Below are 26,384 nucleotides of genomic sequence, written 5' to 3'. Positions count from 1 at the left end.
TTTTGGTCAATGATAAAACAGAAAAAGAATTACAGAAGAAATTATTATTCAGTTGAAACAAGGTAAGATGGTACAAGAAAACACCACCGAAGTTGTAAGGAAAAATATTGCTGAAATGAGAAGGAAAAGCAGAAGTCAGGACAGTGGTTGGTTACTTCTGGGAGAGTAAAAGAGGATGTGACTGGTCATATGCTCACAGAAAGCTTTAAATATACTATTTTTTCTTTATTCACATATGTATTAATAATTATAAAACCTACATATATTTACTAATGAAAACTTGAGACATGAACCATTAAACCTGACTCTTAGCAACGATAACGTTTTTTTCCCTGGAAGATATTCTCTCCCTTATCTAATTGGTTAGGAAACCAATGATTGCATTGACAATAAATCCGGCAGCACTCATGCTTTGGAGTATTGGGCTATTTTGTAAAGTCAGATTATATGCATCTGGTAACCTTAGGAAACCCATATCAAATCTCAGAGCTCTTTGGGGAATTATAGGGACTCTATCAAGTATCATAACACAATGTTATTATATAATAATTAATAACTCCCAATATAATAAATAGTCAAATATCATAAGTAAAATAGACATGATGCAGAATATGGAAGAAAACTTGGCATCTCCTTCAAATTCTATTTTCCCTTTGTTCTACTCACAACCTAGAGACATTTTAATACTGCTCGTTAATTTTTATTCATATATCATTTATTATGATAAGGTTTTGCTACTGTTCTAGTTCGAGACTTTTTGAAATATCTCAGGGTATTCATGGCTCAGGGTGGACATTTTTCAACTACCTTTTCCTGGAGAAGCCTAGTGTTCTGTGGAATGCAGAAAAAAAAATATATTTCACAGTAATTTCACGTAGGATATATCCAATACTCATCAGGAATTGGTAAACTTTGTTATTATTGTGTTTGTTGTAAGATTTTGTCAATTGCGAGTTACGACATGAACCTGAGACCAACTGTAAACTGCATGTATTCAGATGATCATTTATTCCTCTATCAGTGATTTAATTTTGATTCTAGATAGTTCTCCTTCCATATTACATCGGGGCAGCTTTATTTTTCCCTCCAATTTCTATCTGAAAATCTAACCACTGCAGGTTTTCCTAAGGAGAGCCTCACATTGAGTACTATTTCTTATTACCAAGAATTTGCTTTCTGTCGTACTGCCATTAGTTCTCTGTCCTAATTTGGTACAGTCTTTTGTTGTAATAACTTGGAAGATATGAGTTATTTTTTTCTCCATATATTTATTTTTCTTTCTTTTTGTATGAGTGTGTCCCTTTTTAAATAGGACTTCTCAAATTGACCTTTGTCAGCCTTGTGCAAAGTGGTAGGGAAGTGTTTTTGTTTAGAAGTGTGACTGACAGAATGAAATTCTTGTCTTTGTGCTCTAGAATGCTAAGAATTTTTAGTTCACATATTGCCATCTGAAAAAATATTTTCCAACTACAGATAATTCTAACCTCTTTTTATTACTCCTTGCTTCAATTTTCTTGATATGGTCACTATTTTATAAAACAATTCCTTGTTTATTTCACATTCTTAAAAGGTTCTATTCTATAGTAAATAATATTGTCATAACCTTTATTTGTGAATTTAAAAATATAGTTTCCTTATTATTTCTTTCTTCAAAAAATTAAATTTAACATGACTATGCTATTGGTTGGTCTTCTTTAAGAAACCACTGGCAAAAAAGCAGTGTTTAAACATGGCTGGGAGTAACTCTCAGAAAACTGTACAACTTCGCCAGCACGTTTATCTTGTTCCCTACGTCGCATTTTTTTTTTCCTTTTTTGGTGGGTGGGGTAGACTTCTTCAACTATTTTCTTGAAGTAAAGGCTAAATGACAATTTAAGAGAAGTTTTCTTCAATTGACAGACAAGTTAGTAGCTACAAAATAGACATGGATAATTTCCTTGAATCTATTCTCAAATTAATTTTATCTTTGGTGTTTCTACACTTTAAAGCCACTCGGTGCAATTTAGAAAATACGTGCCTCTCTTCCCTTAGTCACTTTCAAAATTAACTTCTAAAACCTCAGGAACCGTACAAAGAATCGAATCCCTCAATATGGCAGCACAATTGACTGTAGTGTGTGTTAGAGTACAACCAAATCAAGTACTCCTGGTGGTCTTGTGCACTTTAATTTCTGTTATAATGAGACTTAAGAGGACAAGGAAGAGATCTACTTACTAATAACACTTAGGTCAGGAATATCTGCATCATTCTGTTTCTTACTATTTTACCTCTGCAAACATCTTCCTGTGCAGATCACTACTTTGCAGTTGCCAAATGTTAAAAAAAATTGACTTCTGAAATTCGTTATCAGCAAATTTATGTACTTTGTTCTGTTTCTAATTAACATTAACAAATGTACATAATGTCATAATCTGAAAGTATTTGTCAGTTCTTATGTATACAATGTTTCATAAGCATTTTAAAAAGATTTACATTTTTAAATTTAGTATATAATAAAAAGATGTGTTTGAGTGTCAAAAAAAAGTCACAGGGACTTTTGAAGAGCCCTAGATAAAAAATATTTTGAAAATAATGAGATTTGGAAATGATAAAAGGAAAGCTGTGGAATTCAGTTATTTTACGTAATTAGTGATTTCTACCTTTTCATGAAAGAAAAGATTAGACTGATTGAGATATAGAGAAAAGCAGAAATATCCTCAAAATGTACTCTTTCCAATAAGACCTACCTTAATATTCTTAAATTATTATGTGCTAATAACATGAACTAATAATAACTTCCTCAAAGGGAAGAAAAAGTTTCTTCTCCTACTTGTGGAATGTAAAGTTTTATTGTCTGGCAGGTGAAGAATTAGCCTCTAAATAGATCATTTTTATTTTGTTTAGTATCTCCTAAAAAAGTAACATTCTTCTTTCACTGAAATTAAAGAATAACCTCTATTCTCTATTGGAGATATAACTATCTCCAGTTTGTGGGTAGAATGAAGGGGAAATCGGAATTTGAAGCATAGGCCGGATTTTCTTCTAGATTCTGCATCATATCTATTTTATTTAAGAATTTACAAGCACTGGATGATATTTGAGTGTTTATTATATTTGAGTGTTTACTTATTATATTATTAACTGTTGTATAATAGCATGGTGTTTTTATACCTGATACATCTTTGTAACTCCCCCAAAGAGCCCTCAAGCTTCACAGGTGTGTTTCCTTTATCATGCAAAATATGTCTCATGGCTGTGCTAATGAGTGTTGTTTCTCTTGATGGTTAAGAGATTTATAAACCTCTAAATAGTCTTGCTCTAAACACTTCAGTTATATTTTTTCAAAAAAATTACAAAAATTAATTTCATGCTTTTTCAAATTATATGAATAGGACAAATTGATTTTTATAAAAAATAATTCTGAAACAGAGAGAAAGTAAAGATTAAGTATAATTCACAACACGATAGTTATTAGTCTAATTGTATAATTAGGTTTTTATGTACTAAGGGTATTAAAGAAAATTTAATACACATAGTGAAATAGAGACTGTAATTTCCTTTGTTTTCTGAATGGTAAGAATGATGGAATGAGCTAATATTATAATTTTTTTTCTTTTTGTCTGCCTGCCTGCCTGGATGGAGAAATACGTTCAGAATACACATGTTAAATATGTGTTAAAATTTGCCAAGCATTCAAACCTATAATATATAGCCCAAGTCACATTTTTCTGAGACCAGAGATTGGGGAGATTGAGGAAACAAACAAAAACAAATTCAAGAACTTTACTAGTTTCTGTGTTTCACACACAAAATCACATCTGGTATTCATAACAACTCTGTGAGATAAATATAAAGATATTGTTATTTCCATTTTAAAGAGATATTTAAACAATGTTTTAACTGATATTTAAACTTATACAGGTAGTTACAGTCACAGGTTTCTGAATCCTCCGCTACTGAATCTAAGGATTTTTTTTTTTTGCCCTCTTAATCTAGGCATAGGTATTTTCTGTTAATGTTTGCTAGTTTTGTATTTCAATTCAAGACATTGATGAGGAACCAAAAAAAAAAAAAAAAAAAAAAACTGAATTGTGACATGGTTTTTTCAAGACTATTTGTCCCAACAAATCACTTCACTTTCAGTCTCAGACTATCAATCAAAATGAAACAGGTAAATGGGTAAGACGACTAACTCAAGATTGCCTTATTGAGAATTTAGCAAAATAAAAATAAAAAATAAAACACTTATGCCTTCTAGAAAATATGATTAAAAGTACTTTTAAAGGAGTATTTTATTGATAGGCTAATTATCATTTATTATCATTGTGTGATCGCCTCAAAGTAATTGAAATTATGTGCAATTGAAAAGAGAAAACGTAGGTGATGGACTTTGGCCGATTTATTCAGTATTAGTTATTGCAAGACAATTTTCTAAGTTTTAAGTGATGAAAAGTGTATCAGTAAAATAAAACCTTTTTGAAAATTAAACTTTGAAAAACACGATACTGAAAATGCTTTGTAAAGAGGAAAGCACTATTGTCATTTCATTTATAATGTCAATGTCTTAAGAAATAGATCACCAAAGCCTTTTGAAATAAATTTAACATGAACAAAAATGACTCTTTCCCCCAGCTGTCTTTGGAAAAATGAAGACAGGATGAATTCCAGGAAACTGAAAACTCACAGTGTCGCGAGACTACAAAAACAAACCACATCATGGAATGAAACCCCAAGCTCACAGGAAAGTGACTTTCACGGAGTATTTTTCAGAATGCAATTTTCTTTTATTACTTTTTGTGAGGAAGAGCATGATTAATAACAGAGGGGGAGAAAATGTATTGAAAATGAAAATCCTAAAAACAACATGATAGCTACTTTCTATTTCTGAAAAACATTTTTTGAATTCGTTCTGAAAAATACATTAAATATAGAATTTTCTCAAATATAACTTTTCAACGATTCCAAAAAATAGGCAAGTAAATGTGAAAGAGAAAAAGTGAGAAACAAGAGATATAAAATTAGAGATTTTAGGTGAATTTTCCTGTGATATTAACAAATTTTCGAATCTTCATGTTGTATGATAGCTACTTTTTGAAAATAAATTCTAATGTAAATTGTTATCTAATGAAAGACTATAGTATGTGCCATCTTTTGTGTTAAGTATTCAAAATAATTTATTAAAAATAACTGATGTAGTTTTAATAAGGCATCAATTTAGTCTTTGGTATTTGAATTTTTTTTCACTTCAAAAATATGTTTATACTTAAAACAATGATTATAGAAGATGGACATAATTATACAGCTAAGAATAAATTTATATGAATAAATATTATTATTAAAAGTATCTCTCTTGTCCTTATTTAATTTTTATTTGGATGAATAAATTGATAAAGTTGACTCCAACAATCATTCCTGAAATGTAGGTTACCATGACATGTTTAAAAATCTTTTCCAGATATATTCCTAAAATAAGTAATTATATTTTAGAAATAATAAAAAGAGTCCAGTATTCCTTCTACATTTGTAAGTAACTCTATAATCTTTCTTTTCGGAATGGTAGACATTAATGAAAGATTCAGATTCTTAAAAGAGAAGTGTAGACATGGTCACTTTTCTGTTTTGGGGAAAAATAAATGTAATGACATTGGTTAAAAGTAAGTTCCATTCAATCATCTTAAATCTAAGTTCAACTTCTTACATTATTTCCCTGCATGAACCCTCGATTCCTTGTAGAATAATCTACCTTTGGACCTTTGTTTCAACTGCTCCCTCTGCTTCTACTCCATTCTGCACCTGTACATCGTCCCTCTCCTATAGTGCCTCAAGTGTTGCACATTATCAACACAGTTTTAATGTGATCCTGGATCTTTCCCAGCATTGTATTCCGGCATATTTTAGACCACTTGCTGCTTTTACTTAATATTCTATTGTCAATAGCTTTTTATATTAGATCTTAGCTTTCAAGTGAGATTCTAGTTTCATTAATAATAAGACCTACCACGGAGATTTTTGTTTTTACATCCCTTTCAGTGTCTAGAGTAATATGTTATATATAGTGCATATTCAGAAGGCCTTACTCAATGAATAAATGTTAGAGTGTATACATTTTTGTTTGAAACATTGAAAGGCATTGAAATGACATGTTGAAAATGACAGTAGATGATTTTGAGTAAGAATTTGGTGCATTTTGACATAAGAAAGATTACCTTGATGAAATTATTAAGATGACGCTAACTATTATGGCCCATTTTCTTATTTGCAAGGCTAGTATTGCTGGGCAATAAGACTGAACCATCCAATGAATCCATTTTTATCTATAAATCACATACCTTCCTCACAGATGTAATTTCAAGAGTCCTTGGATGCCCATTTTCTCCAGTTGCTTTCACCCAAGACTTTAAAAACGAAATCATTACTAAAATAGGTTGGATGTCTCTGTCGTATTGAAGGACAAAAATCCTTCATTGCCACAGACTCAGCAAAGTGGATAAACGGAATCATTCTTCATTAGGTTAAGAGCATTTTTCTTTGCATCATTGCTTCAAAGAAGAATGTGGTCTACTTTTCTTTTTTATTAAAAAAAAAGTTACTATGTATTTTATTGATATAAGTCAAAGACCACATCTTTTTATATATTAAAAAAGTATTACTATTAATATGCTTATTTTAAAACGATTGATTTGGAATATTTGAAAAGTGAGTGGGTTCTGTGCTGTTGTTCTAGTGGAATGGTTGTGAACTACTTTAGTTGATAAGATTTCTAATCTTGAATTGAAGAAAGATTTACCTTCTGCAGATGAGGTATGGGATAAAGGTCAAAATTGTTTTGTTTCTTTCAAATAATATCTAATTTGTCTTTTATTCTAAGGGGAGAGAATTTGAATTTGAGTCATATCTCCCAAGAACTGTCCTGAGATTTTTTTTTTTCTAGCCTTGAAATTAAAAACAAAGTAAGTTAATTGAATGTTACCATACCTTGAATATAAGTACAATTTGAGTTTAAAACATGGGTTCTTCCCTCTTTCTAGAATAATCAGCTTTAGAGTTTTGATCAAGCACAGTACATACTAATAAGCAGATGAAGACTTACTGCAAAAAAAAGGTACTGGACCTGTGCATGTTTCAATGTACCTATTACCATGCTCAGTTAACTGAAGATGTTTGATGACTGCTAAAATAAATAAATTTCTGTTCCTTTTCCATACATATTCAGCTAAAACAGAAACGATTCAACAAATCACACTTACGGATGCAATTCTGTACAAACAAACAAAACAAAGACTAGTTGTATATTTAATCTTTCTGTATTGCTGAGAATGACGAACCTCAAACACTTCCTTCCTTCTGCCCAGATGTCTAACCACATTGTAGTATAGTAAGTATCAAGGTCAAAGCACTTGCTAGTATTTAATAGCTTCACTATGTCCATTAAATCATTTCTAAAATAATGATCTATTACTGTTTGATAATTTTGTCTGCTCTGTTTAACCATATTGTGAATTAGTTCCAATCAGTGATAACACTGAAAGTTGGGCTAGGCTGGATACAGAATAAAGGCAAAAAAAAAAATCTGTTCATTAAATTCTAGCTGAATCTTCCATATGTTGGCTACTAAAGTTTTATATGCTTCGTGTATTTGGATTCTGTCAATATCTAAGTTACTATTATAAATAGTGTACTCTCCAATATTCATTATTGTACTCTCTGATATTTACCAAGAAAATATATGTGCGTGTATGTTTATGAGTTTGGTTACACAAATGCAATTTCTCTCAGAATATTTTCTTTCTCATACCAGATTACAGGAAAGTGACAACTTAACTGTGTTTAGAGCCTTATTTTAGGAATAATTTTGTTTTCATTCTCCAATTCAAATCTGCACTAGTATAGATTTGTCATAGAAAAAACATTTGATGATAGATCTTTAGTAACTTCTGCAAGGCCTATTAATTTCTCAGTGTTTTCACAGAGAATATTTAAAATTTATAAATTCTTGTAAGAAAACCTTAGATAAAAAATTATCATAACAATTTATATTTCCTCTAATTTAGCAGCTACATTTTCTATTGGCTCTGTCTGTAAAATATCATTTTATTAGAAAGAAGTAAATTGACTTTATAGATTATTTAGATCTCTGAATATAACTGTAACTTACAAAATATGCTGAGGCATATTAGTGATTACATTTCTGATTCCATATAGAATTACGTATGATTCCATAGCTAATTATTTGTGTCTGATGAATGCTTAGAGTTGATGTGCCAACTCTTTGACCACTAAACTTTTTGAGAATTTTCTTTTAACATTCCTAAACTGAAGTTTTTAGATCATAGTATTGACCTTTAAATGATTTCGTTTCATTTTCAAAGTATTTGTATATTATTATTATTTACTGAAAATAGCAGAATAAAAAATATGAGACCCAATCCATACTTATAATAATAACATAATTGCCTAGATTCAGAGTTTATATAAAAAATAATGCTTAGAATGCTTTCATTAACAAAATTCTGAAATAAGTCAACACTGAAAGATAATATTTCAATACTATAGAAGCTCCATTTTTCCTCCATATTAGATTTAATATCAGGGGCTTAGAAGCAATCTATTACCATTATACTGTGTAATTAAAATTAGATCATCTGGGTGCTTTCTCTACAAAAGCAGGAAAATATTTTAGTACTCAAAACCATGCAGAGGACCTTGACTTTTATGTAAATGGTTCAAGGTACAGACACATTATCATCTTTTAAACTCTCATCTATAAAGTTACCAGCCGAATATTAAAAACATATGCATATATAACAAAACAAAAGATGTGGATAGTGTGTCAAAAATCTAAATCGAAAAGCTTGATGGACTCCTAAAACCTGGCCATCTTGGTCCCCTTTGCAAGTCAAAACACCAGGATCCATAGAAATTCTCCAAATGTTAACAGTTCTTTCAGGGTAAATGTAATTCAGCGTTAGTATAATCAGAGTATGTGAATCAGAGGTTACTCCCCAATGCCTCTGAGAGTCTTTTGATTGAGCTTTATATCGGAATATAAACAAACTTCATGATATAAAAAAATGATAAAGTAGCATCTTATAAGTTAAAATGTTGTAAAAAAATTAAATTCATTTTATTTATCAGGCTTAAAACACAAATTAAGAATTATCCAAATTAAATTTACTGACTTCTCATACCTCAAAACTGAAATATGATAGCATAGGGCAGTTGCAAACAGAGGCAAAAATTAAAAATTTTGCACACAGATAGAATCAGACAGAAAATGTCATATAACTGTTGAAGATACTAGATTATGATAAATTTAAAGAGCAAAATAAAAACTTCCCCCTTGGAATAATTCTTGAAATCTTGAGGATTTCAATTAATACATAAATGTGGTTGTTTTTGAAGAATAGGCCTTCAAAAATGCTATGAAATAAAGACCAATAGCAACAACAGCAACATATTATTTAAACAATTTAAAGGGATAACCCCAAGAAATTCTAAAAAAATTTAACTTATTTAGCAAAATATTAAAATAATCAACTTGTATATATAATGTGTAATTAGCAGTTGCTTCACTGTTGAAGTTTTATGAAATCCCATTATTATATATTTTATCCAAAATGTATGTAGCTATACATTTATAAGGTAATGGAATTAGAAAATTAGATGGTGTTTGCAAGACTTTATTGTTGGCAAAGCATTTTACAGACGCTTACTGAACCACACACAAGCCTGTGAGGTAGGCAGGGAGGCCTTTGCCGTCTCTAATTTACAGTCGACCCTGAAGCTCAGAGACTTTGGGAGACGTGTCCAGGAATAATAAGTGTGAATTTCCTATTTCTTTGCTCCTCATCCTACACATTTTCCTGTATATCCCAAGCATAAAGGGCTAGTCAGTCAGTGAAATGGGGAAAGTCTGAACCTGTGTAAGAAATAAAAGTAACTCAATCACGAATCTATGAAGTTTATGTAAATCAGAGGAAAATCTATTCAGACTACATTCTTATCTTGTGAGGTGCATATTTTTGATGACTGCCTATGTCATAAATAAGCATATTGGACTGAAGTATAAACCAAGCACAATACTTTTTGACAACTAATTTTAGTTATCGGAATGATTAAATCTTCTGATCTAAACATACTTAAAACCAAGGGGGGCGGGGAAGTTTCCCAATATTTTGTATAGTCTGAGGTTCGCAGCTAATTTTTTGATTAAAACGTTCCCTGACAGATCAGAATATCTGAGTATACCTTAAATCATTCATTTTATCCATGTAAAAAAAGGGCCTTTCCTGTTAAAATAAAAGGGGGCAGGAGGGACAGAGACCATGGCCTCTGTGCTTCAGAGCAGAGCACAATTAGTGCATCGAAGTTGCATACATTATAGTGCAAGCAGCAAATCCCCATGCTCCATCAATTTCGTATGGAGAAAAGAAGTGGGGAGGGCAAAGGAAAATGGTACGTACAAGTCCATGAAGAAGTGGCCTGGTATCTTGGATATACCTCATGCCATTTAAACACAAGACAAAGCTAATGACATCTGTCACAATAGCAGAGTGCGGGTCTCAAGAGTCCACCCAGAAGAGTGGAAAAAGAGGTCATGGTTACCTTTGCAAGTTTCATTCTGTAGTGTACCACCCCTAGAAATCAGAGTCCTAAGTGGTTTTGAACCTTTCTATTGAGTTTTGCTTTTGAAAATAAAATCACAACATATCGAAACAAATATCATGTTTGGCTTAATTCAGGTATTCTTAATTAAACAGTACCACAGACTTTATTGAGCAATTGAAAATATACAGAAGGAACAATAGCTTTTTCTTTTTTTTTTCTTTTTCTTTTTTTTTTTTTTTAATTTGACTTTCTTCCGATTAAATAACCCAGTTTCAATCATGAAAAGGGCACTTGTTTCTACAGTGGCTGCGGACAACTTGCTCAGTTCCAAGTACTGTTTCCACGCTTCTTCCTTGTCATGGCTGAGGTTATATCTCCACTTGCTCAGGAAGCAAATTCTAGAATGTTGCAAGAATTGACCCCCTAAGTTGTTCTTTCAGATTCTATTTCTCCATAGAGTTCAGCTAACTTCTTAAACTCCGGTCCCCAGTCACCCAGGTAGTGATAGTCCTGGTCTGATTGTGTCGTGGCTGAATCCAGCGAGCTGACAGACCCCGCTTCTGATCTCTGACCCTCATAGGCATACGTCTGAAGAGAGTCATAAGGGGGAACGCTGGGATCTAGGTCAGCTTCTGCCAGTCTTTGCTTAATAAATTCCTGAACATCTATACTTTCCAGCGTGGACAGTGTCTGGTGTCTGGGAGTGAGTTTCACTTCAGGTCTGATATCTCTCCGGTACTTGAGTTCCTCAGCAGCAGATGGATTCCTCAAGGCTGTGATGTCAAAGGCCTTGGTGTCTTCCTCTCCTCCCCCCTCATCATCATAGGTGACCACATTCTCCCGCACATCCTCCTCTGAAATGATCAGGGGCTCTTTTTTGCTGCGTCTCAGGGTGATAAAAAGTACAACAATCGCTGAGGGAAAAGGGAAAGAGAATGAAGAGTTAGAAACAAAAAACGTCATTTTTGGAGATTTGAAATCAGCAATTTCCAACCCAGTCATCAGCTACATTTGGCTTGCATTACAACACAGCCCTGATTTCTGTACTCTCTGCATAACACCTCAATGGTTTTTAATATCTTGAAGAACATGAACAAGTGTACCTACAAAACACTGGAAATCATTGATCTTTTCTAGAACCCCCCAATATTTTCCTTTGCCAGGCTTATGTATTCAGGATACTTGAGTCATGCTACAGTATAACCTCAGTGTTTACACTGAGGGAAACTGATGCCGGAAAAGTACTATGAAATTTTGAATGGAAAAAGAGTGGTATGTATGGTCCTATCTATAGATACTTAATCCTTATAGGGAGAGGCACTGAAGGCAGGATACCTTTTAAGTTTCTGTGAAACAGAAAGCAGTCTCTAATGCAAATCCGTTACTTTTGAAACCAAAGCAGAAATATTTCACATGGTTGACTTCTTTTGTCCATTATTCTTTACAATAATATTATGATGCATTAATAATTGCATTTATCTATCAAACTGTTATTCGTCTATCAAAGGTGTTATTTTATTTGTATGCAAATTAGGTTTCATAGGAATTTTTCAGTTTGCAGCTTGTCCTGGTCATAACTTCTTAATGTTTACAGTAGCACTGGGGCGTTACTCGTTTTTAAAATGAGGAAATTAAAAATCAAGAAATTACTCTAACAACTACAACCAAAGTCTAAGGACAAATAAATGGAAGGTGCAAAAGCTCGAACCATATCTATATCAGAGGTGATGATGTTCCATCACTATATTCTGCTTCGTGATTTTAAAAATATGGAACAAAGAACTGAAGTGACCAGTTGGACATGTGGCTTAGGGTTACTTTGCCAAATACGGTCAAATTAGTTCTTATTACCTACAATGTTGCCACCGTTAGATGAATTGAGAGAAATGTGTTTTGGCCTTTTTTCAGTAGTTTCAAATTATTCTATTTGATAGTATTAAAACATTACTAAATAGAATTACCTCGCTACTACTTTGTGACATTAGCCCCAATATCCTTCACTTTATCTCTACAGACTGTTTCTTGCTTAGTCGATAATATTCTAGGCTTTTATTAGTAGGTATTAGGTTCATTAGTATTTTAAATATTCTTTACAATATAATAATCAGAGAAGTATATTCGAATTGTTGTTAGATTAGCAAATAATGCAGGAAATCCGATTAAGTGTGAATTTGAGATAAATAACATATACGTATTATATATGTTATTACAAAATGAACAACAAAATATATATGTATACTGTATGCATATGTGTACACATACTATATATATATATAATTATATATAAATATAATTTAGAATCTCATGCAATATTTGGAATGTATACATATGTACATATTTTAAAGAACACATTTATGATATATATATATCCCAATATCAATGCGTGTGACTTAATTATGGTACACATATTATAGCATACATATATATGTATATATTTACATAACATAAGGACATTAGAGCATTATTTGTTTATATATAGCATAAGTATTTCTCATAAAATATATCTGTAGGTGTATATGTGTCTGCTTGTACACACAAATATACACCTAGATATATATTTTAATCTGAAATTCATATTTCAATACTGTATTTTATCTATTTATGTCTGTATACTGCATTTTATCTATAAAGCAAACACACACCAGGTTAGCTATCCTCTGGTGAAGAACGTACCTGGCATCTTAGAAAGTGCTTTTTTACCCTACCTCTAAAAAGTAACTTCTATTCTTACTTCTATTGTTATTATTTTCTTACTTCTCTTTATAGTTTAACCCCTTTTATGTGCAACCTTAAGCGATATAGATAAGCTTTGCCTGTATTCGAATTAGATATCACAGTGTATATGTGCTTAAAACTTGAAAATATGGAGAGAAAGAAAAATAGATTCTCAAGCCAGAAGTGGAAAGGATAATTGTGAGAGTAAGATCTACTATTATATGTGAAAAAGGAGGAATCTAAATTTGGAAAGAAAAGGCAAGTGGGAACTTTTGGGGATGAAATATAAAAGCCGAAACATTTTTAGGCAGAGTCAGAGAATTATCTGGAAAAGCATGGAATAAAAGGATACTGACAAAGTAATGGGACAAAGTAATGGGGGAGATTGTTGCAGGCATGGGAAGCACTGGGAACCTGGAGTGGAGGAATGACAGCAATGTGAAAATGAAATGCCCGTGTAACACGTGTCTCTGCTTCTCAAGTGCTCTGCTACAAATAAATCCGTTTCCCATACACGTGGCTTGTACTTCAAAGACATTTTCTAAAATAGCACTTTATTTTTGAAAAGAGAGACTTTTGCTGAATGTAGTAAATATGCATTTGATACTGCGCTGTATTTTAGTGTAAACTCAGTCTAGAGCTTTCTAATGCAACGGCTCAAGCAGCATCCTCAAGCGAATCACTTCATCGTATTCAGAGGTTTAGCTTTATCATTGGTTATATATTTCTGCTCATCTTTATAATCAAGTGAGGAGGCTGTTCTAGATTAAAATATCTATTTCTATGGACTGCCTAATTTTAGTAAAATTTCTTACTTTTGTTAATAAATCAAGTTATTTTACTTTTCATTTAAATATTTGGTGGTTGATGTCAAGGGAATTTATGTGTGTACATACAAGAGAGAATGTGATCAACACTTATCAAATTATGGAGGTAATTTGCATCCTTCAGCGATATGTTTGCCTAATGAAACATAGAGATTTTGTTGGATTCATTATTATGATTGTTTATATTTGCTATTCCTCCAAATTTAAGAAAATATTCCTGATATATTTTAATTCAAAATATAGATACTAGTTAAGTTTGAACTTTGAGCTTTTACATTTATCTCTTTTCCATGTAGTGACCAATATTCTTAGTTTTTTTTTTTATATACCTATTTAATATGCAGATCAACATATAATAGATAATCATACAATCTGATACACTTTTAGAGGTGAAAATGTTGTTTACAATCACATCAGGACATCAAGACAAATATGGACATATGGTCCCTCTAGTCAAAAATTAATTTAGACCAATTCAGAGAAGAATGTGGAAACGTGGATAGTAAGATGTGCTCTTAATGAATGGCTTTATGTTCATGCTTGTTTGGTAGGTGTTTCTGGAGCAGATGGCACACAGTTGACGCTCCGACAACAATTCCATGTGGATGAACAAAACATCATATTTGTGAAAGGGGCAACACGGCATTGCGTTATTTTAATCTTTGTGAATGGTAATCGCCTCAGTAAGAAAATAATTTTTAAATATTTTAAAATCAGCTTACCAATAATATCAAACACATAATTTTACTTGAAGACATTTATTACATGTTTGGAAACCAAAATAAATGTTTACTAAAAGCCACAAGACCAAATTTATTTCATGAGAATGAGAGGATAATATTCATACACACAGATTTGGAAGTTAATTTCTTATTTAAAAATTGGCAGTCAAATGACTACAATGGAATGACATTACCCCTCTCCCCTACTGGACTATTAAACTATACATATGAAACAAATTACTACTCCTTACAGTATGTCATCTGGGAAAATAAAATACAACAGAACCAAGGCACTATAAAAGAAATAATAGATACAGAACTTGTCTTCTCTAAAAATTATAAATGATTTATGGTATTTTAAAATTTGGTTATATAATCTGGATTGAAACATGAATAAACTATTATTTTTGAGAGGTTCTTATTTTAATGAATATTTTATTCTTGGTTAATATTTTTATCTATTCTTTATTTTTGAGTTTGGACAGAATTTTAAATATGTTTGACTAATTTTTTATTTAAGAAAATTAAAATAAATTTCTTAAGTGCCATTAATTATTTTATTAAAAAAGGAATTCATATTTGGAGAAACATTTTTTAAATTTATTTTCTCATATATTTTACTTATATATTTGTATTACCATTCTGGTGCTTGGAGTTCTAATGAGTTCTGAGTTTTCATAATTTAAATTGTCATACAACTTGCATTTGAATACATTATGTACTGACTTCCAATCTGCTTCCAGTAAATACTTTTGATAGTAGATTTTTAAACCCCTAAATATCACTTGATTCTTTTTTATGCTATCATATGTTAACACTAAATTTGGTAGAATGAGGTGATACATGTCGAGGAGATTATTTTATTAGCTTCTGTAGTGCTTTTGATTATACCTGGTCATGGCACTTCTCATCGAAACTTCTTTTTCAAACCAAGGGTAGCCCACAAAGTCATTTAAGATAGATGATAAATGAAAACAGAAGCCAGAGTTAACATGACTCCACCAACTAAACAATTTTCAGAATGAGAGCTCCGAAAGAACTTAAATTAGTCACTGAATTCTCTACCTTACGCTTTAAACTAGGAACCCTGATGGGATCAATGTTCGTAGTTTCATTTTGTTTTATTTTCTGGTTTTCGTTTATGAGTTTTTGGTTTAATTTTCAATGAGGAAAGTCTAATATGTTAATATCTAAAGAAAATAGTATCATGATCAATTAATATATAAATGAATGAAATCTAGAAAGCTTGATTTTCCTTATCCACCATGCATCCACTGTAAAAAATTATACTGCAATGAAATAATTCTTGTTACGGTGCACAGAACCTCTATGCTCCACGTTGCTAAGTGCAGTTGATACTTTTTGGTACTCGATTCAATCTCTGAGAAGTTCTTGAAATTGTTGAATGGTCTGTCCTTTTTAACACACTTTTTCCTTTGACTTCTAAGACATTATATTTCACTAGTTTTCTTTCTTCTTCTCTGACTCCTTTGCTCTCTTCTGCTATTTCATTCTTCTTGAGTTAGGGATCACTTTGGAGTTTATCACAGCTCAGTTCTAGTCTATCTTCTCTCACTTAACATTCTTTTTTACTGTTGTGACTCCTGGTGTCCCCCAGCTCAGGGAAGATCAGGGCCCACGTTCAGCAAGAGATTAAAAGTCTTCTTTGATACTGTTCTAACTCAGCTACTTATCTAATTTATCCAAGATTACTTAAAAAGAAACAACAAAACATTTTGGCTATTTTATTTTTAGCCCTAGGAAACCTGTTTCAAGAAAAAGACACTATGTCATAAACATTAGATATTTGTTCACTGATGTGAAATTATTAACGTTGCAGTTTTTAAATGGAATCTCAGGTACTTTCAATAAACATTAGGTTAAAATTTTGATAAATATTTTTATCCAGAGACCTGTATCACTTGATTTCACTTAAAACATCTTGATATTATCTACCTTTCTTCAGTTCCATTCACAGTATGCTGTCCAAACTATGCTATGTCTGAGCAAGATACTGCATCGTCTTATTAATCACTTAGCCTACATACTCTCTTGCCAGAAGTGGTATCTGCTCCCCACCTCATTCAGACTCATCTTTTTCAAAATGCAGATTTTAATGACAGAACTCTGTTACCTTAAACCTCTCTTTACACTCCTAGAACAAAGCCCGCCATCTTTATACCATGACCAAGGAACTCCACAACTGTCTCACTCCTGCCCAAATTTCCATCTACTTTCAGCCTTATTCCACATTGCTCTCCACTCCCTCTGTACAAGTAATTTGTGTTCTATTTCAGAAATAAAGCAAGAAATGTTTCTTACAAGAATATCTCTGTCTCGTCAAAACATAGCTCTGTTTTGTTTTGTTTGTTTATTTGTTTTAATGTATGTACAGTACCAACAGCAAAAGATAAGGCTGCTAATAGAAAGGTAGAAGAGAGAAGACATACTGGAAAAATAAATATATAACCACTGTGAAGGATAAAGCAGAATGAGTTTTTACGTCTATTTTTTCTGTTATAAAAATATGAATTTTGTCTTGTTTTAAATAGTAATACTAATAATTTCATAGTAACAATAGCTTGAAATGCAGTTGTGCTATGATTTAGACTAATAAAAAGATAATATAAAATTAAACATTTTATTTTTTAAGAGATGAAAATATTAGCTTTATTTTAATAAATTTTAATATGTCTAAGGCAAAAATTATTTAGACTTACTACTTTAAACTTCAGCTAACATTAATGATTAACTAATGTTTTAGACTAAAAGGAGTTTCCACAAGAAATCTATTTTTTATTTGGTATTCAGATTCATTTTAGAATGGTACCACTTATGTTCTTTGAAATAAATTGTAAAAGCCCATTCAATATGGGATTTTGAATATTTAATATCAATTGTTTCTAAAACAGATCCTTTCCAAAAAGATTTCTCTCATATTCTATTATTTCATATTCTGACATTTCAACATTTTTAAATCACATTTCAATCAAATTATTTGTAGATTAACTATGGTACTGAGAAAGTTAATGAAAAGAAAATCTGTACAGCCATGTTTGTGATCCACATTTGTTCATAATTACATCTTAAATTTTGTCAAAGTGACTCTTCCCTTCCCCTCTCTCTCTCATCTCCCCCCTTCCCTTCCTCCCCATCTTTCTCATCTAACTCACTACTGGACCATTGGAGGGTACATTCAGAATTGCCCTCATAGAACACGGGGATTTACAATGACTTACCTAGGAGGATGACAACACAGAGAAGAATAGCGATTAAGGCTCCTGTGCTCAAACCCGCCGAGGACAGGAACGCTTCCGCGCGGCAGGTCCGCACACGCCCATCTCTCTCGCATGCACAAACCCTGATGGTGAGGGTGCTGCTGCTGGTGAGAGAGGGGATTCCACCATCAGAGATCATAATGGGGAGATAATACACATCCTGAATAGTTCGACTAAATCTCCTCCGCCTTGTCAGAATGCTGGCTGTGTTATCTATGACAGACATAAGCAAAACAAAATGTACTTAGTAAAGCCGGCATTAGAGAGTCACATTTCCTTTAGTGGATACATGGGAATGTGTGAATTATTTTGTTTGCTTGTGTATGAAATGGACAAGGGAAAATGAAGGGGTTTATTATTAAAGGGTAACTAATATTGGTTCTCAAACTGAGATCTATTTGAAAATTAATAGATCTCAAAGTAGCGGAGAGTGGAAATAGAGGAAGACAGAGGAGGGAGAAAGCAATAAACATTTCTGGCATGGACATAACAGTCAAAGGATGCGAAAGGGCACAGATAGCTTAAAGCCAGTAGATTCTAATATTCTGCGTGAGCCAGTGTACCCTTCCCCCAAACCTGTTGACTCTGAATGTAAGTGATAAAAACCAATATTTACATTTTTCAGCAAACCATTCAGGTGATATTAATGTATAAAAAAGGTTTAAGAGCCACAGGTACAGATAATATATATATGGAGACACCATTTTAACTGATAAACTTTTTTAGACTTAGTTGTGATTTGAAGTGCTGTTGTTATAGTGGGCACATCACGGGAAAGTTAGTGATGGATAAAATATTTAATTCTATTTTCGATGTGCTTTGCAAACGCTATGTACTATATCCTGCACGGGAAGACTTGCTGCCCTAGCTGCAGATTGCTGTCTGGCTCAAGGTCATATCTTTCAGGAGCAGTACATAATCAAAGACTCATTGCTGCAAGGTTACAGAAGTCAAGCCATTTCCTCAGAAGTCAACAATATTGATATTGATGATACTGAAGGGCAAGCTTAGGTCCTAAGCTTTCCCATGGGTTCAGTGTGAAGGCACTGACATTGCATGGTGACTCAGTTTCTCACTCTGCCCAATCGTTCAACCTTCCTTCCTTTTATGGGGTCCACAGATGTTGATGGACTCCAGTAAACACTCTGACCTCTGAACTCCAATTCAGAGTCAGCTTCTCAGAGAACCCAACAAGTAATTCTACCTGTGAGTGGATTACTTTCCATCTAAATCAATGGATAATTATAATTAGGAATTTTTTTAATTACATGCAAATTTTTTTTATTTTGAAAATTGGAATCCTGTTACATATCAATATGTTTAGGATCATCACGATATAATACCTTAAATATAATCTTGATTGTACATTGCCAAATTAATGTTATAAAGAGACAATAAATTTTTCAAATATTAAATGTAATACAATAATAAAACAAATTGTATATTTTTGTATACATAATAAATTATATAATGATATATATCTATCTCTATCTCTGCATATATATGAATTTTATATATAGTATTAGATATCTATATCTATCTCTCAGTATATATATTCTGTATGTATATATAAAGTTTTATATATTAGATCCCTATATCTTTATTATTTATCTCTGCTTATATATACATATATGTGTATATATATGTGCATATATGTTGTTGATGGATAAATCTAGAGAATAAATAAATAATCTGATAAGCAATTGAAAAAGATTCTCTTACCTTATAGAAGAGGAATAAAAAAATGTTTAAATTTTCTATTCTGAAGTAGCCTTCAGAATAGAGAAGGGAAAAGAGAAACCGCATCATCATATGTGCTGTATAATTGTCACAGATACTGTCACAGAAAATCTGAGCTTTGAGGAAGCACTTCTATCAGTTGCAGGATGTTCCATCATGATTAATATAAACTTATCTAGATGCTCAATTCCTTAGTCTAAAAAAAAAAAACCCTAGGAACTAAGTATTCACAGGCACAAGAATGTTTAATAATCTCACTGCTTTGCCCTCTGAAGAAGAGATGTAAGGCACTGACCCCTGGTCTCGGTAAACATGCATAATAACGTGTGTGATGACAGGATGCAGGCAGGCGTACATAGGGCCGTCCTTTTACATCTCTGGTCTAGTATACACTTCACATTCCTAATTTGGAAGCATGTCCTCTTTCAGAATAATTATTGGCGACACAATCGGAAACATGATCAGAATTCAGAAGAAAGCAAACCTGTTTGTAGTGCACTTGAAGTCCTTAAACAGAAACTCTCAGATACAGAGCCATAAAAACGTTATTTTTTTTTCCATTTGAATGTTTGACTTTTGAAAAGAAAAGAGGATTTAGGAAGCAAAGAGCTGCCCACCTAGAAAGACTTAGTGCAGCAGAATAATGAGCTCTTGACAAGGGATATTGCATACCTCACCAGAGCTGCAAAAAATGTACTTGGCAGAGGTTCACTGAACTTGAAAAAGAAAACTTTGAACTGAAATGAAATGTATAAGAAGAAAATATATATGCATATAAACATGCAGCTGTGCATGTACATATATACGCAGAAAATAAAATTTGTCTAGCTGAACCTGCAAATTAGAGAACAACAATAAATCTCTAAATTTTAAAGATGCTTTAAAAAATAAACCAAGTGTTATAGAAAGTTCTGTATAACTTCCAAATGGATGAAAAAAAATAATGCGAGCTGAATAAAAAGAGACCATAGCAGGCTGGGACATCTACAGATAAGTGCTAATTATTAATGCCAAACTAGGGACAATCTCTATTAGTAATGTATATGCAAGCTTTGTTCTTAATTCTGATTCTCAATAGTTTGAATGAAGAAAGAAACCTACAGAACACTTGGAAGCCAAGTTAATATAGCTAATATATTGGATTAAGATTCAAGGAGATTTTGAACAACCAGCACAAGACCTTATATTAACAAGAAGACATAAAGGAAAAACTCATATTAGATTGTAAAGTTTGAAAAGTACATGAGAGAGATGGCCATAGAGAGATTAAATAAGTTAAAATATCCTCAGAAGCATTTAGTAAAGGTATGGAATTTCTATGCATCTTTTTATGGAAAAGACTTCATTGTGATACTGTACATACTTTCGAGTTTCCTACCTTAAAAGTGATGCTTTAACTCAATGGACTGTATTTAGAAGAACTTGACTGGGATGGTAAAAAAGCAGAAAAATTTATCATATGAAGGATCTTTGAGTGTGAGAATTCTACATGTCACTTATGAATTTAGGTCATAAAAGGTCTCAGAAATTGTCCAGAAAAAAAATTGGCAAACTTTCTTAATAATTAATATCTTTATGAATGTAATTAATATAGTCTTTATATCCCAACCACTAAATCTCTAGTGTAATGTAGCAATAGACTTGAATGTGCTTTAATTTGTCAAAATAGATGACAATACATCTTTATTTTGTTATATATCTGATTTCTTGTTCAGAAAAAGGACATGGGCACATAGAGGAGAAATTAGGGTGACTGTCATGCAGATATAGAATATTTGACACACATAGACACATTGTAATGACTGCAAAATAAATGAAATTTGGAGTCTTTTAAAAGTGATAATTAAATGTATTTTCATAGCTACAAGAATTGCAGGAATTTTATACCTGACTGGTAATTTCGTGGGAAACTTTCAGAAAAATATTTTTACTAAAATATACCATTGTATGGAGAGGTACACTTCCATCACCTATATTTCTACAGGAAGAGAAGGCTACAGATTGTGATAGCATAATATGACTCGCATACTGGTTCTGGAATTCAGATATATTTTCTTGAACTAGCAATACGTGTCTAGTGATGCTCTCATTCAGTATTTTGAGAGATTTTGAAAGGTTCAATCTTTGTGCTACTTTTGTAAACTGAATACAGTTTAAATTAAAATAAGACATGCTTTTAAAACATTCCCTGAAGCAAAAAATAACCTTGTATCTTGGAAAGTATTAAAACTATGTGTTCTTCTTAACTCTTAAATTATTAGATGCCCATTCACTCTCTGTCACTCCCTGCAAAAGGAGCCTGGAATTTCAACAGATTTCTTGTTTGATAATGCAGGAATAAAGATACTTTATCTTAAGCATGGTCAAGCAAACTATTAAAATAAAATTTCCAAATTTATCAGAACATATGAGATCCTCAGATGTGGATCTCTTATTGGACTTTGTGTGTGTGTGTGTGTGTGTGTGTGTGTGTGTGTGTGTGTGTATGTGTCTGAAGAGAAAGTAGAAAATTAAAACTGAACTTTCACAACACAGACACATATTCACGGCTCCTTATTTTTTCACTTTTTTTCTGCTCTTCTAGCAGCAGTAAGATCCATTCTTAATCTAACTATGATCAGAGCCCACACATGAAACAATGTTCTTTTGCCTTCTTTCCTTCCTGGCTCCTTTCACAAATAGATACTTGATAAATAGCGATTTGAACTACACTCAGCAGGAACTTGTCTTCTGTTACAGTACCCTTCTTATGTTGACACGTATTAAGAAATTAAAACCAAACAATCTAATATGGCTCATATTACTTCAGCCACATGATCTCCTTATTGAAGTTTTATTCTTTCTTTCGTTTCCTGACTCTCCCTTCCTTTAATCTTAGAATTGCCCTAATCTCAATGCTCAGATGCTGGATTCTGCCTGTTCATTTGTGTTTGTAAATATCTTCCTTGCTTCATTTGTGTTTCTGCCAAACCACAAGTGTTTGATCCAATATGTCATTAGGTTCTTATTTGCACCCTGGAATGCCATCCCTTTGACCATCTGCCACACTCCTTCTTGATCATTTTTAAACACCAGATAAACATGGCCATCTATTCTCTCAGTCTTCTGCTTTCAGATTCATAAATATGCTAGTAAAATAGTCATAACCATCTTAATTGACTCCTCTATGTATACGGGGGAATTTAGACTGTGCTCCCAGAGGAGATTAGTCATCAATTTGTTAATATCCATTTTTTATCAGATGTGATACAGTAGGCTTTTCCAGCTTGATTTTGTCATTATCTTTTGAGCCCTATTCTCCCACTCAGCAGGAAAATATCTTTCTGAAAAGAAGCTACCATCGATTATCAACATTTTAAAACCACATTTGAAACTGTTCATCTTTCCTTGCTATTATTTATGTCTATCTCTGTATACAAGACTATATTAGAGACTTTTTAAAAAGAATATAAATATATACAAAAGAAAAATATGAATCTTGAAGAATATCAGCAAATCTGCTCATGAATAACACATACGAATTTCCATGAGTGTTAATTTAGGTGAGGAAGGCGATAAAGAATATAAAGAGAACTTATAAAAATAGAAATCAACACCAAATTCAAGATAATTTATAAACATATCACAATAATAATTACAGAATAGAGATATGAACAGTTCACCAAAAAAAAAAAAAAACAAAAAACAAAAAAAAACCCTGTTCTCATTATTTATCACATACCTTTAACTAATACTATTATTCTTAGTAGATGAATGAAAGTGAAATAAAATTATTTATGGAGTAATAAAATTTATAAACATGGAAGGAAATTATAAGAAAAAATGATGAGAGAGCTTTAAAAAGCTAACACATAATCCTATTTTTAAATGGCTTAAAGTACCCCTCACCCCCCACCCCCCAGCCCACCTGAAAGCAGAGGATGAGATGAATGACTTCTGTAGCATGATGTGGTTCTGAGCAAAAAAGGGATTAAGGCAAAAGAGTATAATCTACATTTTCTCAAAAGGAAAGCAAAACAAAGTGGCACAGAATAGTAAAATGAGCCATATTTTTGTTTTGTTTTTCTACTTCTATATTGTGGCTTAATGAATGCCAGTCAGCTGTACTTTTGCTTTCAGAGTGAGCAGGAGTATAGAATAAGAAGGTAAGAGGTATGTGCTCCCAAATCTATTAGCAAAAATTATATAAAAGTAAAAACAAAAACGAAAAAAAAATAGAGGCTAAATTGAGAGAACACAAACATTCTTCTATCTAGAGCAACAAGCCCACTAAAACAAAACAAATCACTACATCGGCAAGTCACACTTCCCCATTTTAGGGTCAAGATTACATACAAACTCTTTGCCTTCTCACTAGTCAAGCTCTGGATTCTCTCTTGGCATAAAGGATAGTGCGACTCTGCCAGGGATGACTGGCTAAACGTGGTAAGTGAAGTCTGAAATGTGACTGAGAGGAGAAAGAAGATTCAAAGTAGAACAAAAACAGCAACATCTCTGACAGTAGGTGAGTGATTCAGCAGGCACAGCTGCTCCTACATCCACTAGACACTAGAGGACGTTTGAAATTTCATTTGCAACTATATTCTCAGGACAGGCTATGTGTGCTATTTTACTTAGAAATGGGCGGATCGCTAAATGGTCTTTTGAAGCCCTGTGGATAAAAACAGAATTTTAAATGGTTATACTCTGTAGAGAAATTATGCACATTACAACACCAGCTGTGAGTTCTGGTTTGAAGGGCAGAAATAAACCATGGGAATACTGACTACCACAGATCTGACAATGCCAACGAAGTACAAAATAAACACAAAATCTCTCATGGTTTCCAATATATATTAAAATAATTTCACTACCAAAGGACTGTGAAATCTGAAAGAAAAAGGCACTACAGATACCTTTTTCATAACTACATAGTCAAATTTGAAATTATCCCTTATCTTAAACTCAATGCAATGTAAACTCTGAGTTAGATATTTTTTTTTAGCACATCCAAATATCTGTAAGGAAAATAGCATTTCCCTATGTTGCTTTTAAGTGCTTTGCTAAAAATCATAAAAGATTTATAAATAATATGACCTCATTATTTTAGAAGTAGAAATGAGTATTGCAAAGAAATAATAAAAAGTAATAAAACTAAAAAAAAAAACCTCAAAATCTTCAAAATGCTGCTGCAAGGTGAAAATGATAGTTTACAGAATCCTTTGTTTAATATGACTATTTTTGGTACAGTTCTGTCATCTTTAGAAGAATGTGTTATTTGGACTCATTTATTTTTAAAGAATGGAAGTATCTACAAAAGTGGAAAACACATACAAAAAGAAAACAGAAAGAGATGAATAGCAGATATTCTTGATAGCAAATTATCAACAAAATTATAAGAATTTTGAAATTTCAAAAGCATATTAAATGATATTTTGAACCCTGAAACCAGAGCTACAAGTGTATAATAGTTATAAATTACCTTTTCTCCTACAAAAATCTGTAATATTTATAAATGCACTTGACAATTGGCATTAAGCCTAAAAATTAGGCTAGCAAATCTTGCCTCAAATAAAACCTAGTCCCTCAAGAGGCAGCATAAAGATCATGAAGCAGAACAGACTTATCTCGTAGACTAATGATGATTTTATATTAGGGGATGAGGTTACACTTTTATATTGTAAAATGAACAGAGTAATTTTGTGCACGGACCCCTGGTGTTAAGCCTATATTCATAGACTTTGTGACAGTATGGCTACATTTCATTTGCTATAGATATTGGTTAAGAAGTCAAATTACGCAATGGATTTTTGATGCTAAAATTAAAAGCTTATCTATCACAATTTAAAGAGAAGGTGATAGTAGGGAAAAATACATTTTAATCAGGAAACACCTCATGCTTTGTTTTAGAGTAAAATTATTTAAAAATGTTGCAATTTAAAAATTATCTTCTGAACTCTGGTTTTTATTTTTAAAGAAAATTGTTTCCGTATCAATATATTAGTTAATGATAAAAATGAGGTCATCAAACATATTTACAATATACATTTTGTTATATATATGTGTATTTATATGTATGTATATATGTGTATTAAATACATATGTATGTATTAAAAAATTTTTTTACTTATTTTTTAAATCAAAGTCTTTAGTAATTAATAGGTAAGGGGTCATAGCTTTCCATGGAAATACTGAAGATTTTCTTTGGCACAAATGTTTCTGTCCACCATGATTTGCGAAAGGATTCATGGCGGAATTTCTTATTCATTTTTGGAGCACAGAATATAGCACAGTACTGAATACTCAGTGTTCTCAACAGCGGATTGAAATGCCTGTGTCTCTGCTTTGTCACGTCTGCCTGGCTAGATTCTTACCGACATAACTAATGTTACGTTCTGTCATCTGTCTGCTGTCTTCATTTCCCACTAACTGAAAAGTATTCTCTGAATCGCTCTACCTGGTAGAACACTCTATCCTTTATAAAGTCAAATCGTGTTCCACCTCTTTTAACAATACGACTTTTAGTGAGCTCTCTA

At 32.2% G+C, this 26,384-nt stretch overlaps 1 protein-coding gene across 3 annotated transcripts in view; it reads right to left on the bottom strand.

Moving 5' to 3' along the window:
- Window positions 1–9,726: 9,726 nt before the first annotated feature.
- Window positions 9,727–26,384, bottom strand: part of CDH18 (cadherin 18) — a 368,075-nt gene continuing 351,417 nt past the window's right edge. Inside the window, exons 11-12 of one of the 3 annotated variants that reach the window (XM_016166127.2) lie at window positions 18,091–18,233; window positions 9,727–11,501 (exon numbers count right to left, since the gene is read on the bottom strand). In XM_016166127.2, the coding sequence (XP_016021613.1) occupies window positions 18,139–18,233 (95 nt within the window). In that variant the 3' untranslated portion in view covers window positions 9,727–11,501; window positions 18,091–18,138. Of the gene's footprint in view, window positions 11,502–18,090; window positions 18,343–26,384 lie in introns of all 3 variants that reach the window. The other 2 variants (XM_016166126.2, XM_016166128.2) reach the window with 2 other exon arrangements.

The sequence above is a fragment of the Rousettus aegyptiacus genome, unplaced genomic scaffold (genome assembly GCF_014176215.1).
Source record: "Rousettus aegyptiacus isolate mRouAeg1 unplaced genomic scaffold, mRouAeg1.p scaffold_m13_p_8, whole genome shotgun sequence".
Lineage (NCBI taxonomy): Eukaryota > Metazoa > Chordata > Mammalia > Chiroptera > Pteropodidae > Rousettus > Rousettus aegyptiacus.
Note: the sequence above shows the minus strand (reverse complement) of the source record. Positions and strands in the feature narration are given on the sequence as shown.